Genomic DNA, 19,231 nt, shown 5'->3' with positions numbered 1-19,231 from the left:
GGCAGAGGGTATGAATGGACAAGCAGGGACTTTAACTAGCTGCCTTCACCATTAGGAGTCTGTGGGGCAATTAGGCTCTTAAGCACAATGACAAAACACAACTGGAGTGTTACCGTACGCAACATGGCAGGCATTAATTTGCTCTTATTTTAACAAAATGAAGAATCAACATTTAGTATCAATAAGAAAGAAAGAAAAAACACCGCTCTTCTACAAGGAGCCTAATCTCAGACTCTCAGTTTAAGATCTGATCTTGTGAATCTATTTTTGCATTTCTTGTGTTTTGTTTCTAAAAGATACATGAAATTAACAAAAGCAGAGGCAACAACAGATTAATTGGGGGAATTTGGCAAAATATGACGATTCAATGCATGTTTGTTCATGCAGCCACTTTTTTACTGTTTTATTGCTGAATACATTATTGTCATTTCAGTTCCACATTAAATCTGGTGAATTTGGAGATTTTATGAAATCTGGCAGATCCAAACAGAAGAATTAGTCTTAAAGGAGAGAGAAAGTCAACGTTAAATACAAATAGATGAAATAACAAAAAAAGATAAAATCTAAACCTTGGATTTGGATAGTGCATCTGTGCTTAAAGTGTACATGAACAAATGGACACAAACAATTTTAGCCTCATGAAAAGTTGTTTTTATGTCCTTCTCGGTTTGGCCCTTGAAAGCTGGAGTATCTCAGCTGGATCTCAGAAAAGTTGGTCCCTGAACCCATCTCCACCTCGGGGTTTCTCGGGGTCAAACCTTTTTTGCTCGTGTTTTGACTGTCAGCTCTGCTGAAACCCTTTGGGGTCGCTTGACATAGAGCAGCCCCCTCCCTGTTAAATCTGCTTCTGCAGTCAAAGCAATAGAGCCCAACCCGCCGGTGGTCTGTGAGCCTGTAACATGTGGGTCCGACTCAGGATAGAGGAGGAGGTTCCCTGATTAACAAATAGGGTTCCTTACAGATACATTTTGTTTCAGGAGTTTTCTATAAATATTTGTGAGGAAAAAGCAATCAAGAGCTTTACTGTTTAAGTATGAAACAGTCAAAGAATGTTTCAGAAGAAAATATGTAATCTCATCCTGTTAAATTTGATAATCTGCATCATTTTCTTATAAATGTGAACAAAGTCATTTAATTGGATATGCTACTTGCACAAAAAAATATTACTTAGGATACCTGTTAAGCTTAATTTTTCTCTTTTCAATTACCTGATATTACATTGAATAATCTATTTCACAGCTTTTTATTGTGTTTCTTCTTTATGCCTTTTTATATTTTTTTATTTTATTTTATTTTCCCTGAACAATTTAGCTGGAATAATAAATGATCTCAGCTTAATAATCACAAACAATGAACTTTATCACATTTTGCCACATTACAACAACGAAGCATGCAAATGCATGTATGTGCTGAACCAACACAAAGTTGAGCATATTTGTAAAGTGGTAGTAAAGAGATAAAAGAATGTTTTTTTTTAAATAATTGAAAATAATATGAAAACTTTGGCCAGGACATGTATTTAGCCCCCTTTACTCTGATACCCCTAATAAATTCCAGCGTAACTAATTACCTTCAAAAGCCACACGATTAGTAAAAAGAGTCCACTTGTGTGTAATTTAAACTCAGTATAAATCCAGCTGTTTAAACAGCATCACAAAGGTTAAGAAACATCTGACAGCTCAGGATTAAAGTTGTGGAGATGTTTAAAGCAGGGTTTGGTTATAATACAACATCCCAAGCTGTAAATATCTCACATAGCAAGTTCAACCCTTCATCCAAAGTGAAGCACAAGGTCCATTGTAACTCTGGAGGAGCTGAAGAGATCCACAGCTCAGGTGGGAGAATCTTTCAACGGGACAACTATTAGCCTTGTGCTCTACAAATTTAGACTTTACGCAAGAGTGGAAAGAAGAAGGCCTTTACTGAACAAAAAAGTTGCATTTGCAGTTTGCCTGAAGCTATGTAGGGGACATTGTTAAACAATATGCACTGGTCAGGCAGACTTTTTGGCTATATCCAAAATGCTATGTTTGGTGAAAAACTAACACTGGACATCACACTGAATTCACTATATTCACCTGTAATAATGGTGGTGGCACGGTGACCTAAATCCAATTGAGAATCTGTGTGAAGACTTGAAAATTGCTCTTCATGGTTTCATCCAGTTTCAATGAGCTCAAATAATTTTGTAAAGAACTGGTATAGATTTCTGTCTCTAGATGTGCAAAGCTGATTTAGATATCCTCAAAGGCTTACAGCTATGATTGCAGAGAAACAGGGTTCTACAAAGTAATTCCTCAAGAGTGGCTGGATACGAATGAAAACTACAGCTTTCAGATTTCTATTGGTAAAACATTTGAAAATCATGTATCATTTTCTTTTCTCCACATTATTATGTAGTTTTGTGTTGGTCTATTGTGTAAACCCTTTTAAATTCATCTAAGTTTGTGGTAGTAATGTTTGGAAATTTAAAAAATTTCACAGGGTATAAATACTTTTACAAGGCATTTTATCTTCTCGTCTGAAAGCAATCATGAGCTGCATGCAAAGTTTAAAAAGTGTCTTACTTAAAAATATATTTTAGAAGGTTTTGGTGTTTGGACTTCGTGTCAGTTTTGCATCCCTTCAGCTCATCACTGTCACCTCCCTGCTCCACATTCCAGCCCTCCTGCTCTTATCTTTATTGGCTGAGGATGAGCAGAATTGCCCCAGTTTAGAGAGTTTCTGGAACTCTGAAACGCAAACAACCAGTCAACAGACGCTTGTGGAGACGACAATCACATATCAGTGGACAAATGACAGAAGGGAATGAAATTTAGGAGATCAGAGAACAGTAGATTCAGACGGATGGAGACAGATGGAGAAATTTTAGATCTAAAACAAAAAACAAGAAGCTATCATTAAGATATTGTAGTAAATGTAAATGATATGTTTAAATGACAAACAATAAATCCATAACAGTTTAAGCCAGTAAAAATTATTTGTGCCACATCTTTACAGATATAATATTCTGAAATGCTTTACAATATACAGGGGTTGGACAATGAAACTGAAACACATGGTTTTAGACCACAATAATTTATTAGTATGGTGTAGGGCCTCCTTTTGCGGCCAATACAGCGTCAATTCATCTTGGGAATGACATATACAAGTCCTGCACAGTGGTCAGAGGGATTTTAAGCCATTCTTCTTGCAGGATAGTGGCCAGGTCACTACATGATACTGGTGGAGGAAAACGTTTCCTGACTCGCTCCTCCAAAACACCCCAAAGTGACTCAATAATATTTAGATCTGGTGACTGTGCAGGCCATGGGAGATGTTCAACTTCACTTTCATGTTCATCAAACCAATCTTTCACCAGTCTTGCTGTGTGTATTGGTGCATTGTCATCCTGATACACGGCACTGCCTTCAGGATACAATGTTTGAACCATTGGATGCACATGGTCCTCAAGAATGGTTCGGTAGTCCTTGGCAGTGACGCACCCATCTAGCACAAGTATTGGGCTAAGGGAATGCCATGATATGGCAGCTCAAACCATCACTGATCCACCCCCATGCTTCACTCTGGGCATGCAACAGTCTGGGTGGTACGCTTCTTTGGGGCTTCTCTACACCGTAACTCTCCTGGATGTGGGGAAAACAGTAAAGGTGGACTCATCAGAGAACAATACATGTTTCACATTGTCCACAGCCCAAGATTTGTGCTCCTTGCACCATTGAAACCGAGGTTTGGCATTGGCATGAGTGACCAAAAGTTTGGCTATAGCAGCCCGGCCGTGTATATTGACCCTGTGGAGCTCCTGACGGACAGTTCTGGTGGAAACAGGAGAGTTGAGGTGCACATTTAATTCTGCCGTGATTTGGGCAGCCGTGGTTTTATGTTTTTTGGATACAATCCGGGTTAGCACCAGAACATCCCTTTTAGAGAGCTTCCTCTTGCGTCCACAGTTAATCCTGTTGGATGTGGTTGGTCCTTCTTGGTGGTATGCTGACATTACCCTGGATACCGTGGCTCTTGATACATCACAAAGACTTGCTGTCTTGGTCACAAATGCGCCAGCAAGACGTGCACCAACAATTTGTCCTCTTTTGAACTCTGGTATGTCACCCATAATGTTGTGTGCATTTCAATATTTTGAGCAAAACTGTGCTCTTACCCTGCTAATTGAACCTTCACACTCTGCTCTTACTGGTGCAATGTGCAATCAATGAAGACTGGCTACCAGGCTGGTCCAATTTAGCCATGAAACCTCCCACACTAAAATGACAGGTGTTTCAGTTTCATTGTCCAACCCCTGTAACTATACTATATAATTAAAACAGCAGGACCGATCAAGCCACTTTAGGGACTTGCTAAGCATACATTAATGTAAAGGTCCAGGGAGATAAACTAGTTCTTGCCTATGCAGAGTTCTTTAAGTTACAATCTGGATCTTCCACTAAACTCTATAGTGGGTAGGAAGGTAAAATTAGTTAACTTAGTCAATAATCTTACAGACGTGTTTTGAAAAAAAATGAAACTGCTTCACAGCTGTGTCGTTTGGCAGGTGAAAAGTGAAATGGGGTTTAAACAAAAATTCAACATGGAAGTCTCACCACCCCGTCTCCTCCAATCACTCCTCTCTGGCTGCTCCAATCAACGGCAGGTCCACACTCCTCCTCGGCCAATCATCTCCCAGGGCATCACTTTTAAAGACCATCTGCATGGAAGACACCGCTATTCTGCTGAGCTTCGACCCTCCTCCACCCCTTCTCCACCATAGGCTCCCAACTCCTTCCACACCAAGGCCTACGCCACCACCAGGATTGGATCCCAGGGGGGAAGACGTACCTAATCATAAGATGTTTATTCAAACTCATTTCATCCTCAGCGTTCACGGCTTCCTCAGGGGTCCGAGCGCCAAAGAAATAATCTTTCATTAATAAACTCTTTAACCGTCTTCTTGTTGTTTCTCCATTATGTGAGTCTTTCCAGGTTGAATTACAATAGGTAAGCCAACATGAAATAAAAGTACTTTTGACAATTAGTAGTTCTGACCTTGACACATCAGAGCTCAACTTTGCATTGCTTCAAAAGTTATTAAAAACATAACCAAGCTAGTAGACACTGACATCTCACATAAGGCATTGCTCAAGATAATCCTGATTGTACTTTACGTGGCTAAAGGACCAAGAGTTTCCACAACCAAGACACCCAGTGAAGCTAGAAAGAAATGTACAGTATGATTAAATACCGTCTGCATATAAGTAAAAAGAAATGCCTATAAAAATGTACAGAAGAAAGAACAGAAACAAAAGAGGCCCCAATGCAGTAACTTGAAGTGCATCAAAGTGGCACAAACTATTATTTGACTTGTAACTTGAAATTGACTCAGAAAAGAATTTTAAGTATTTCTAAGCACGTTGGACATATCCAATCCCTCCACCTTTTGAGAAATTGGAATGCTTAAGCTTAATTTTTGTGTAGCATCACAAGACTTAACTCAGGGGAGACAAATTTTCATGTCTACTGCAACAAAAACTGTCTTGAATTATGCTAGATATTCCAAAACGACACCAAAATGACATGTATCCCATTTTTGTGTGTATGACCTTTGTGTGAATGATTTTACTATATCCTAAAAAGACAGATTCATATCAGAGAAGGATTTCAGCTGGGACTTTATCTTGACTTTTCACACTGAAGCTGATATGGGCAGACAGAACAGGAGACAGAGACAATGAGATGATTCATTAAAAAAACAGTTTCAGTGCTGAAAAGAACCAAAATCTTGAGATGGATCAAGAGAATAAACCAATATTCAAAAAAACAAACATGAGTTTCATGAATTTTGTGAGTAAAACGTTTGCTTTTATAAGAATTTAGTTCAATTCACTTCACTTGTTTTATATCTTGAATTTGCAACACGTCATCTGGCACTTTACAGGACAGACAAGTCCAATTCATAACCAGCTGTACAGAATCTAATTCAGTCCAATTTCAATACAGAAAAATCCACTTGATTCCAATCCAATTCATCTCTATTCAATACATTCCATACATGATGATCCAGTTACACGCAGTCCAATTCAATGATACAGCAAAGTATAGATTCTGCTGATTGTAAAATGCTAATATGTATTTTTTTGTCTAAGGAGGCCCAGCCAATTGCATCAAGTTGTTGAATGTGTAGCAACCCCGCATCTTTAGCAAGCATCTGTTTAATTATATGCAATATACCTTTCAGGAAGGATACATAGGACAGCGCATGATGCTACCTCCCTCGGACAGGTTCTGTGTCTGATGAAACTAAAATTGGAGTGTTTTTTCATAAAGACCATTGTTACATTTGAAGGAAAAATAGGGAAACTTGCAATCTTGAGACGACCATCCCAGCTGTAAAGTACAGGGTTGGCAGCATCATGTTGTGTGGGTGTTTTGCTAAAGTAGGGGTTGGGGCTCATGATGCTCATGATGCCAAAATAGATGGCATCATGATGAAAGGAGATGAAAAATAAATACTGAGCCAACAATTTAAGATATCAGCCAGGAAGCTATGGCTTGGACACAAATAGAACCTCCAAATGGACTATGACCTTAACCATACCCCCAAATTAGCTAAGAAGTGGCTTAAGGACAGTAAATTCAATGCTTGAGGCAGCCATAACAAAGCTCTGATCTAAGTCCCTTAGAAAATTTGTGGGCAGTGCTAAAATAGTTTGTGCAATCAAGGAGGGCTACAAACCTGATCCAGTGACACCAATACGGTCAGGAGAAATGTGGAATTGTGCAGAGCTTGTGGAAGATGGGTAATATGTTTGTGGATGTGTGTCTGTGGTAATGTGAAATGTTTCGATGAATGCAGGTCTGTATGTCTAAAGTGCATTAAAATTGGGATTGTGGCTGGAGTGTGCAAGACAGAGGTAGGCCTACACAATCCATTATTGTCCTGTTGGAACACCCAGTTGTAACCAAGTTTTAACAATCTACAGTAGCTGATGATTTGAGGTTATGCTGAAGAATTTGGAGGTAATTGTCATGCATATTCATTATTCCATTTACTTCATGCATTCCATAAATAGCACAAGTAGCAAGTCAGACCCACACCATGATACTACCACCACCAACCAAACTTCTTGTTAGAGTCCCCATATAATTCAGTCTTTGTCTTATCCGATAATACAACTTTTCTCTAGAAATCATCTTGTCCATTTGGGCAACTGCAAAATTTCAGTAATGTTTGAAACTATCAATTTTGGAGCAGGGACTTCTTTCTTGGTCAGCATTCTCTTGGTCCATGTTTATTTTTTGGTTTCAACATGGACAGTGACACTAGTATCCCAAAAATCTTCTAGTTGATGGTGTTTTGAACCTTAGTGGGTTCTGGGAACATTTTAACCCTTCTCTTAAAAGTAGACAAGGCGTCTTCCTTACGGACTAAAACTGGGAGGAGGTTCACAGGAGAGAAGCCTGATAAATAAAAGATCTGCCTCCCATTCTATTTTTAGAAACTCTAGGAACCACAAGTAAAGCTGCAGTCTGAGAGCGAAGTGCTCTGTTAAGAACATATGGAACAATCTGATGTATTATGGAGCGAGAAGGAGAATTTTAAAATCTATTCTGGATTTAACAAGGAGCCAATGAGGGGAAGCTAAACTAGAATAAATATGATCTTTTTTCATTTTCATCAGAACCCTTGCTGCAGGGTTTTGGAAAGGCAAAAAGCATTTAACTGCATTTTGTGGATGTCCTGATAGTAAAGAATTACAAAAGGTCCAGTCGTGAAGTAACAAATGCATGGACTACTTTTTCAGTGTCACTCTTCGACATGGTATTTTCCAATTTTGGCAATATTCAGCATAACAGTGGAAATGTATCCAATGATGAGTGATAATTTTACCTATTGGAAGCATATATATAGAGAGAGAAGAGAATTGACCCAAGTACTGGACCCTGGGTACTACACAAGTAATCATGGAGTATGAAGAAGATTTATCATTTACATGAACAAACTGGAATCTGTCAGACAAATAAGATTTAAAATTGGCCTAATGCTGTTCCCCTGATCCCTACAGCATGTTCCAACCATTCTAAGAAAATATTGTGATCAACTGTATCAGATGCAGCACTTAGATCTAACAGAACAAGTGCAGACACAAGTCCATTATCTGATGCCATGAGAATATCATTAGTGACTTTATGTCTGTAATATATTAAGTGCTCTTGATTGAGAGAAGGTTTCTTAAGTAGAGGTTTAATTACAGCTACCTTAAGAGCCTGTGCTACATATCCATTTAATAAGGATAGAATAATCATATCTAAAATGGGAACTATAATAAAAGAACACTTCTTTAAACAACTTGGTTGGGATTTGGTCTAACATACAAGTTGAAAGTTTAGATTAATCTATTATTTTTGATAACTCAGAAAGCTCAACTGAATGAGGTTTAGGTACCACAGTTACCGGCAATGTTGCCTCACTGAATGAGAACAAAGTAATTATGTTTGGGAGGATGCCAATGATTTTATTTTTAATAGAATTTTTTTTTTTTAGAAAGAATCCCATAAAGTCATCTCTGCTGAGAGCTGAGGGAATAGATAGCTCAACAGAGCAATGACTCAGCGTATGTTTGGCAACTGTACTAAAAAGAAACTTAGGATTTTTCTTATTGCTCTTTATTAATGATGATAAATATGCTTATCTAGCTTGGCGAGGGTTCTTTTAAAACAACAGTAGACAATTTTTTTAAGATTAAGTAGGACTCCTTTAGATGTGTAGAGCACCATTTTTTTCCCAATTTCCTAGCATTGTGCTTTAAGGCATGCAGCTCTGAATGAAACAGGGAGCCAGCCTCCTTTGAATTCTCCTTTGAATTAATACCTTCTTTTTGAGGGGCCTACAACATGTCGAACATCACATGCAATAAGGAAGTAACACTGTGAACAACATCATCCTTTGCGAAAACGTATAAATTAAAATGCTGCACTCTGTTTTGCTTTTCTATGATACTGAGGAAATTAAGAATGGAACAGACTTTGTTTAAGTTTTTACAGCATTGTCTGATAAAGATCTACTATAATGAAATTTTCTTTCAGGGGCAGAGTATTTGGTTAAATTAAACTTAAAGGTTATTGAAAAATTATCAGGGTTATGAGGAAATACTGTTATTTGTTCACATGCAATGCCATATTTCAGCACAAGGTCCAGAGTATGAAGACAAAAGTGAGTAGGTCTATGGTTATTTTGAGCAAAGCCAATTGAGTCTAAGATAGCATTAAAGGCTAACTTTAGGGAATCACTTTCAGTGTCAACATGAATGTTAAAATCCTCACTATAATGACCTTATCAGTATTTAACACTAAATCAGATAAGAAATCTGAGAACTGATCTAAAAATTGAGAATAAGGGCGTGGTGGACGGTATAAAACAACCAAACAGAAGTAGTTTTAGTGCTTTGCAATTTGGATGAGAAAAACTAAGGGTTTAATGTTCAAAAGAATTGTAGCTACTAATTGGCCTTGGATTAATCAATAAATCTGACTCAGAGATGGCTGCTACGTCTCCTCACCTAGTGTTTTGAGGTATGTGAAAATTTTAATATTTAGGAGTTGACTCAATTATACTAACATAATCGTCTTCCTGCAACTAGATATCTGTGAGACAAAAGAAATAAATCTGATTATAACAAATAAAGTCATAAACTAACAAAGTCTTTGAAGAATGAGATCTTGTGTTCAATAAACCCCATTTAATTATTTTATTTTTCTGTTCAGTTGGAGTCGTATTTATTTTATGATATTTTCATGATTTTCTCATTTTACATCAGTTTTTCTATCTGATTTTGGCTGTGGTCAAGACACTATTTCAGTGGCATAATGGTCGGGTTACAGTACAGAGAGGCGTGTTAAATAATGACTGCTTCCTTGTCTGGACCCTGAGTTTTTAGCATTTTGGAGAAATTATACATTTGTCCACATTCCTAGAAAAAAGTATTGCTCTGTCCAAAGTGGAATGGATGCCGTCTCTCCGGATCAGACCAGGTTTTCCCCCAAAAGTTATCCAATTATCAGTGTAGCTCACATTGTTTTCAGAGCACCACCTAGACAACCTGCGGCTGCATGACAGCATGTGGCTAAACATGTCGTCACTGGTCAGATTAGGGAGGGGACCAGAGAAAATGACAAAGTCCAGCCTTATTTTGGCAAACTTACACACGAAGCAAGACAAACTCTAGTGACCTCCAATTGGTGTAACCAGGGTGTCATTGCTGCCAGCGTGAATAACAATCTAGCCGTATTTACACTTATCCTTAGCTAGCAGTTTCAGGAAGGATTTGATGTTGGTTGTTGATCTCTAATGCCGCTTTTCTGACTATGCCAATTACCGGAGTCAGTTTCTCAGCTGGTGTGTCACTGAGTGGGGAAAATCAGTTACAAATTGGTTACAAACGCAGATGTGTTGACGGTGACCAGTGGGATCTAGGGCTACATACCATGACCTAGCAGGCCTGAGATTGTGGCTGTGCAGGCTCTGCTGAAGGACCACTACGTGAAACTACACTTGTACTGGCTAAGGGGCCTTGGCTATCTGCTGGTTTTTTAACGATGTAATTTCAATTCCGGAACCAAGAATAGTAACATAATTACTACATTTATTACAAGTACCAGTTTCCCCAAAGGGGCCCGAGGAGCAAATATACATCTGACACACAGAGCAGGAGAGAGGACGAGATTCAGACAGAGACAGAGAAACAACAGGAGAGAGAGAACGGTTGGTGCTGAAGCTGACACAAAGGTAGTGACCCCCTACCACACCAAAAAAAACATGTAAAACACTGAGGGTTCCAGAGCGTAAAGTGTAGCAACAGAAAATAGGCGACTAGCTCAGTAGTCATCTTGTAACCTGAAAGTTGTGGGTTCCATTCCAGCTTCCTCCTGGCTCATGTCGATGTGCCCCCAGGCAAGACAATTAACCTCATGTTGCCTATGGTTTTGCGTATCAGTGTATTATTGTGTGCGTGAGTGTAAATCGGTGAATCTGGCTCTAGCGTAAAGCACTTTGAGTGGTCAGTTTGACTGGAAAAGAGCTGTATGCATTCAGACCATTTACTATTAATGTGCTTATGTGTTAGAATAATTCAGAAATGTTACTGTAACGAGAATTAAGATCAAATTGAGAGTCTGAAACACCAAACAGATCCATTGAATGCAACTGTGAAAACAAGAAGTAACACAATGCACCTTACCCAGCCAGCCGCCAGAGAGACAGTTTTGTCCAGTCACTCAGAAGAAATATTCCCCCATTTGTAGGGTTGTTTTATTTTTTTTTGGCTTAATGTCAGTAGTAATAGTACTGTGTGTGCAACAGTTTTCAACAATATTGTGGTCAGATAAGGGTCTAAAAAATAATTTGAATCTGTCTTGATCAGTCCTGATGATATCTAAACTTAGTCCTGCCTTTCATTAAAGAAGTAACTATCTGAACTTTTTCAAAATGGTCTCTGTTTTTTGTATCTTTAGGTCCTGGTTGTTTTCTAGCTATCAAGATCATGCCTATTACCTCTCCCATCATTATCTAGATCCTTGAGGAGCTCCTTGCCTGCCATGCCAGGCCCCAGCTTGTCCACATTTCCCAAAACGAGAAGGAAGCCATCATGTCCAATTGAACTAGTGATGTTTTCATTAGCTCTGCCGGTTTGCTTCGATGCACAACAGAGTTAGACATATTTAAGAGCCTCTGCATGATATACAGTTGAGCCCTAGGGAGCTCTGCAGCGTTTTCCATGCTGACTGTGAATCTGAGAGGGAGAATATTTGTTTGGAAATGACTTGAGGGTAAGCACTCTGAAGAGGAGGGGAAGCAGTGTCTATTGAAAAATCCGCACAATGACACAAACAATTATGAGGAGAATCCAGAACAGCGCCAAGATGGCTCTCTGTGACCTATTTTGGATGTTTCCCCTGGCAGAGCAACAGCAGCCGCCTGCAGGCCAAAAGATGAGTGGAGCATGTTGGGCCTGAAAGCTACAAAGTATGAAGAGCATATTACTGCAGCCCAGGTCCTTCAGCACCTGATAGCAAGCTAAGGGGAACAAAACAAGAAAGAGAAAAGTACTGATCAGAGATGGACAGAGAGGATAAACGTGCACGGAAAAGGAGAAAGTGATGCAGAGAGTTGAAGAGGGGGCTGGGTGCATAAAGCCAGGGTTGTATTTCATCCCTGCATAGTGGACGTCTTAATCAACAGTGTCAGGTTTGGTTTCTGGGGGCTGCATGGGCTTCTTCACACTGACAGCGAAGGTAACATGCAAACTGGTCAGGAGACGTGTCTTCATTCTACTCAGATGCAGAATTAAAATATGCACGTGTGCAATGCAGGGATGTGCTCAGTAATGCAACACATAGTTTTGGTTTGTGCAGCTCAAAAAGCATCAAATTAAAAAGATTTTTTTATGTTTTCACATGTTCGTTTTAGTTTGTCAAGCTGCATCACCTTAAGTCATTTAAGAAGTGTTTTAACGTGACATCAGAAAAATATAAAAAAACGCTCTTCGAAATGAGGAGAAGTCATTGTTTTACTGATCTTGAAACCTGCAGGAAATCTTTTAACTGAGCTGGAGATGCATAAATGAATATGCATTTCTTTGTTTTGTTTTTAATAAATTAATAGATCTGTGCGCATGTTTTGTCCATTTTTTTGCAGTTCTCATTGTTCGAAATGCTATTTAAAAAAAACTATATAATACATTTAGGGTGTCCAATTGGAAAGTCAAATAGCCTCAAATGGACGAATATCAGGCCTGTGTCCCCAAAAGCATTCCGTTTCTAAATTATGCGCCTTAATAGGTTTACAGGCAGAAGAAAACACCGAGCTTTGTGGCCTTTGAAAGGTTAAAAACACGAGAAGATCTCCGTGCAGGCACGTCCACCTTCGTGTGAAACAGGGGACGGGCGGATTATTTATTGCAACAGTGAAATATGCGCAAACAGTGCGCGCTGTAAACAGTGCATGCGCAGAGGCCAGGGGAGCTTTTATGGAATAGTTACTTGTGCCCCAGCAGCAGGGTGACACCTCCTGATTTATGGCTGTATTTAGATAAGACGCCACCGTAAATGGTTTCCAAATAGCGTCAAGGTCACGTAATGTAATAGGATAATGTTTTTTTTTTTGAGGGGGGGGGGGCGATGGCGATAAGATGATGTGTTTAAGGTGCGAGGGCAGCAAAGGCGAGATAAATCCTAAAGCTGTAGGCCGCTTCTTGATTGTGTTCAGGCTCTTAAAACTTATACATATAAATATATATATTAATTATCATTAAATTAATAATAATAAGAATCAGCGTTTTATTGTTAGAATATGAAAGCGTATTTTTCACGGTTTTTAACGTTGAAAATATTGATTAAAATCATGAATTTCAATAAATAATCATTAGGTGTAAAAACTTTTAATCCAATAAAAATGTTTTAGCTTTTATTGAAAGTAGCGAAATAAAGGAATGAATAAATAAATAAAACAAAAAAGGGAACTGAAATATTCTTTAGAAATATTTGAGAAAATGCGATATAATGTAAACATATTTTATCATCGATTTTTCATTTATTTGCTGTTTCAAAATACATGAAAAATGTCACAAACAAAGACGTTGATATATAAAAACATTACAGAGAAAAGTTTGTTTTAAACGTAAAAATAATTTTTAAAAGACGTGAGTAAAATAAATAAATTTACTCACGTCTAAGAAATCATCAAAATACTTGTTCGTCTTATAAAATTACTATATGTTGTTTCAAAATCAAACAAAACTTTTCTTATTTGAAATATCAGGTGGATGCATGAAAAAAAAAGATTGAAGTAAAAAAATGTAAATATAGGTCATTCTGTTATTTAGCGGCCATTTAAAGACAACTTGCTTATAATTTTGAGAAACTATCTCCACCCTGTATGGATATAGAGAAATAAAACAACAAAAAAGGAAGAAAAAGTATACGAGTGATTTGCCATCCTTAAGCCTTTAAAGCGTGTGCCCATATGTGAAAACCCACAAAACTCCCCAAATCGAAATGTCAATGACAAATGAAAAATAAATGTCATCAAACTTCTTTCCTGCTGATGCCAAATAGGCAGATGTTTGGTCCCTGCATTCTGGTGCCGTGATATTCCAAACCTCTCCAAACTCTCCTCCCATCTCTTTCATTGGTTGCCTCTTTCTCACGCTCACATCCAGCTCTTATAAACCTGAGGGCCTCACACCTTCTGCGGGGTCAAATTTCTCCTGCAGATCACTGCGTCTTCTTCGTGGAAAAAAAAAAAAAAAAGATTTCAGTGGGATTGCGGCGCATCGCTAAGATTTCATCCCTGGAATACATTTTTAAGCCGAACGTTAAGAATGAGAACCATGTGAAATAGATAAAGAGTCTCGGGGGTTTGAACTTCTGAATGAATTTAGGAGAGTTCTCGGTTAAGTTTCGGATGAGTTTTGCTCGCTGATCCCTGAGCAGAGACGGTTTTGGGGGCGAACGAGCGCATTTTCTTCCCGGCTCAGCATGAACCTCATCGGGGGCTACCAGCATCACCACCACCACCACCTGATGCACGAACCCTTCCCGTTCGTCCAGCGGTGCCACCAGGATGCGCCGTACTTCCAGAGCTGGGTAGTGAACCACGGCGAGGTGCCTGCAGACTTCCAGATCCAGGCGCCCTACACGCCGTCCGCGGAGATAGGAGCGCATGGATCGGCGCACGACGGACGACTCGAGGGGCTTCAGCCGGGGATGGGGAAAAGGAGGGCGTCCGGGCCGAAGAAGGAGCGTCGCCGAACGGAGAGCATCAACACGGCGTTCGCGGAGCTCCGGGAGTGCATTCCTAATGTTCCTGCAGACACAAAACTGTCCAAAATCAAAACTCTGCGCCTGGCGACCAGTTACATCGCGTATCTGATGGACGTGCTGGCCAAAGACTCCGGCGAGACGGAGGGTTTTAAGGCCGAGATTAAGAAATTTGAAACTCGAGATTTGAAAAGGAAACGGGAGCTGGTGAGTTAAGTTTACTGGAGCCGCCTGGATTGTCATAAATTTGGAAAATATTCCCAATCCGAAACTTTTTTTGCTGTAATTCAGAGATTTATTTACACAGCCAGAAGGTCTGAGTCAGAGTGAAAACATCTGTAGGCCTGGAAATGTTTATGAGGTGTTCTGGCTAAACACTCTGGAAAAAAGTAAAAAACAAACAAAACAAAAAAATAAATAAATCCGTAAGCTCTTTTTTTCAACGGTGAAATTGTGTTTGTAATTTCAATGAGTTTCGAAATTACACAGAAAGAGTCCAAATAATAGAAAAAAAATGAAACTATTAAGAACTTTTTTCTAATTATTAATTTATTTTAAAAACGTAAAAAAACAATCCTTTTGAAAAACTAATCTAAAAATACTAATAAGAAACCAAAAGAAAAAAAAGTTTGTGCAGTCTATTCTAGACCAGTTAAAGTACCATAACAAAAAAAAATCAATCACTTCTGCCCCCATAGTATTAGATTTAGTTTCAAACAAATTCCTAAAAATCACTGTAATTTAACAGTAAAACGATATTCAACATGTCCTCAGAAATTTATGCAAACACCCTAATCCAACATCAGAGTCCTCTATAAGCAACTCTTTCTACTGATTTACTTTGAAACCTGTGGTAGTAATAGGGCCTTGAATGCAAAGCCTAACTATCTGCAAATAGGTCCATATGCTTTATTTCATCTTACATAATGCCTAAATATTATGGCTGCGAACTATGTTAGCAGAATCTGGTTACAGACTATTTTGAATTATGATTACTACTCAGAGCCAGATTTTATTATGATGGTAATAAAGAAAGCTTTATTTTCGTTATTTAGAACAAGATGTGTTGGATTGGCTCTAAATGGCAGCAGGAATACACTAAAGTGCAGACCAAACTGCACATGTGCGACTTTTTCATATATTAGCAGCAGACATGTTATACATATAGGTCTACAGAACAGTCAGGTTAGAAGCGCCTGGGCTATAAACTAAACTGTTAGAATATAGAACATTGGACCTGGTCTCACTATTTGTATGCATTTTATTTCGGTAGATTTTACTCAATATTTCTGATAAGTTATCAGTTTCACAGTTTCATCTAAAGATCCCAGTTATATTCCAACCAATTTAAACCTTACTTTCATCAAAATTGCTAAATTCCTTCAAATATTCAGGATCAATTTCTATAATCTGTTTTTTTTTTTTTTTATCTACTGTAACAATTGGCAAAGCTCAACCCTGAGCCAAAGCCAAGATGTGCCGTTCATTAGCAACAACAATCAGGAAGCCAGGAAGTTCAGGCTGCTTGTCAGCTCAGGTTTAGCATTAGCACTGTTGCTAAACCAGTTCCAGCTGGAAACAAACTTAAATTCCTGCTCCAACACAGACATTTTCTCAACCACTAAACTTATGATTATTCCTAATTTTTACTCAGCAGATGAATCCGTTTCAACCCATATAAATCTGCCGGCTTGCTGTTGTGAGATGTTTGTTACATTAACACATGAGGAATGGGATTTACAAATTACAGCTGAATTCTAATCAGAATGTTTGAGATTTTTTATCAAAAATTCAATTAGCCAATGATATTTTAACCATTATTGTGCATTATGTTTAAAAATAAATGTCCTTCATTCTCCAGAAATGTATTTTATTGTGCAGCTCTATGTATTTATCCAACGTGAGGCGCTTAGACTCTTAGTGGCACATTTAGTTTAACAATATATATACATTTATGTATATATACTCTTACCGTCTAATTGGCTAACATCCACAGACCAATTATAATGATCAGAGTAAGGTTAGCTCCGCCCACCTTTTAAATCAGTGACATATTTCGGTAATTCCACATCTAATGGCTCATTTGTGTATTTGGTTTCCGGTTTTAAGTCCATATTGGAACATTTAGGTAATTATTTAATGAATGAATGAATGAATTTATTTACTAACAAATGTATTCATTTATTTATTGTCACCCCACAATTCCACAACGAAATTAAAAGCGCAATCAGCCGATAGGTAGTCCTAACATTAATAAAGAGAAAACAAGTTCCAATTACGCAGTTAAGACCAGTACAAACCATACCCAATGGTAATAAATAAATGTTAATGGTTCGTCGAATTATGGCTGATTTAGAACTCTCTAATCTTTCCATGTGTTTTCGCCGACGGGCTGCACCAGAATTTAGCCAAAACAAAGAAAGTCAAGCTTGGTTAGCCCACTTAACTAACCGTAATGATCTTCCAACCACATTTAGGCATCAGACGCCGTGTTTATAGAGACATCTTTCAAGTTGTTTAGACGAATAACCAAACTTTGCTCTGGAGGTAGAGTCCAATCCATTTAAATTGGTAAAAGAAAAATATATTTTATAGGACATAGGTCATGTTTTAATGCAGGCAGAAGTAAGATGTTAAAAGTCACGCTTGATTGGCCCATTTAATCAACCACCTTCCAGCCATAGACTCTAAAAGTGGACGTTTTGGCAACGCCATCTTATCTGTTTCTATTGAACAAATATGTGCTCGGGTGTTAGAGTCTAATGCACTAAATATTAGTTTAAATAAAAATTAGATAAAGTTATTTTATAGATCTTATTGAAATTTAAGAAAAACAAAGACATCGAAATTTGAGCTTGGTTTCATTATTTTCATCAACTCCACCATTTTTCTTCAATGTGAATTCAGCAAAAGGTGTATTTAGGGATCCATGTTGTCTTAATATCGGTCTAAAGAAAAATGTAAGTTTCTGGTCCATGGGTCAATACAAAGTGGGCCTAAAAAGACATCGGAAGTTTGATTGGTGGCCCTATTTTATCAAACCAAACTGAACTTCCAACCGACTTCTGTAGAAGTCTTCTACAATTTTTAAATGGAAGACAACTTAGTTTTTTCCGTGTCTATTCAATGAGATTTGCTCGGAGGGTAGAGTCCAAAGCACTCAACATTGATCACAAAGGAAATCCTGCACTAAAACGAGACTGCTGCTGGTGTTGCTGATGTTAATGATGATGATCGCGGTCTTTTTGCCCCCACAGACCGACGGCTTGCAGGAGTCCTTCGGAGGCGAGAAGAAGGTGAAGGGCCGGACCGGGTGGCCGCAGCAGGTCTGGGCCCTGGAGCTCAACCAGTGACCCCCTAAGAAAAGACTCCGAATTTAAATCTGACAACTACACACACACACACACACACACACACACACACACACACACACACACACACACACACACACACACAAACAGAGACACTGGCTTGCTTAGGCTCAACACACCGCTGTGCATGCGCAGTGATGCGCTAAAGAGGAGAGAATCAAAGGACGGGAGCTGGAGGAGCGCTGCTCATTATTGTGTTTTCCACAATAATAATATGATAGAGATATATGTGGTATTTCTGATTTTGAACTTTGTTTTAGGTCTTCACTCTTGTGGTACTTTAAGCCAGATGTTGTTAAAAACCCCTGTATCAGCCTGTATTCTGACCTTGGATATCCTTTCATTTCCCTCTTTTAGTGACTAAAGATCAGGGCAGAGAATGCGCAAAACGTTTTCTACCCTTTATATCTATTAATTATTGTAATATTAAAATACCGCACATTTTGGCATTTTCTCACCAATTCACTAAGACAGATTTTCCCACTGTTAAAAAATGTTAACCAATCACAAACCATTTTCAGCGTTCAATACATTTCCTTTTCACTGTCGCTTTTCTTTGCTCGCATCTGTAAATTCTGGCCTGAATGCAGTCAGAAAGTGGCTTCTCCACATTTGCATTTCGCTCAGATAGAAATGTGACCTCTTAATGATCAGGATTATTTAATTTCTAATTTAACCTGGAACTAATTTAAATTCTGAGCTCCGTTTTGAATCGGTGGAAATAAAAGAACAATCCGCTGTGGCTTTATTTAGACTCTGAACCCAGATCTCCGCCTGTGTAAACTGCAGACACTTCTTCTTGTTGTTGTTGTTGTTCAATTGAATCTACCTCAGTACTTTAAATGTCACTGTCCAACGGGAGGAGAGGAGGATAAAAACCAACTGAGAGTGAGACACTAATATTAACGCAGCTTTTCACTCCCGACTTGTAAAAACGCTCAATGTTTTCGATTAAAAGTGTTTATTATTGTGCGCAATGTTCATGGAAAAGTGTGTTAGATGTGAAAGTATATTTGGTTCCGTAAATAAATGGATTCTTTTACGACACAGTA

At 38.5% G+C, this 19,231-nt stretch overlaps 1 protein-coding gene across 1 annotated transcript; it reads left to right on the top strand.

Moving 5' to 3' along the window:
• Positions 1-14,194: 14,194 nt before the first annotated feature.
• On the top strand, positions 14,195-19,231 carry LOC124876570 (heart- and neural crest derivatives-expressed protein 1-like). Its single transcript, XM_047379464.1, has 2 exons — positions 14,195-15,015; positions 18,066-19,231. The coding sequence occupies exons 1-2, from the start codon at positions 14,527-14,529 to the stop codon at positions 18,159-18,161; spliced, it is 585 nt and encodes a 194-aa protein (XP_047235420.1). The 5' UTR covers positions 14,195-14,526; the 3' UTR covers positions 18,162-19,231.

The sequence above is a fragment of the Girardinichthys multiradiatus genome, chromosome 11, assembly GCF_021462225.1.
Source record: "Girardinichthys multiradiatus isolate DD_20200921_A chromosome 11, DD_fGirMul_XY1, whole genome shotgun sequence".
In the NCBI taxonomy this organism is placed as follows: Eukaryota; Metazoa; Chordata; class Actinopteri; order Cyprinodontiformes; family Goodeidae; genus Girardinichthys; species Girardinichthys multiradiatus.
The sequence above is the reverse complement of the archived record's forward strand: the minus strand, read 5'-3'. Positions and strand labels throughout refer to the sequence as shown.

What these genes read in the sequence shown, in the direction of transcription:
- LOC124876570 (XM_047379464.1), top strand. Translation starts at nt 14,527, where the DNA reads ATGAACCTCATCGGGGGCTACCAGCATCACCACCACCACCACCTGATG. An exon ending in TGAAAAGGAAACGGGAGCTG is followed by an intron (nt 15,016 to 18,065) that starts GTGAGTTAAGTT and finishes TTGCCCCCACAG; the next exon opens with ACCGACGGCTTGCAGGAGTC.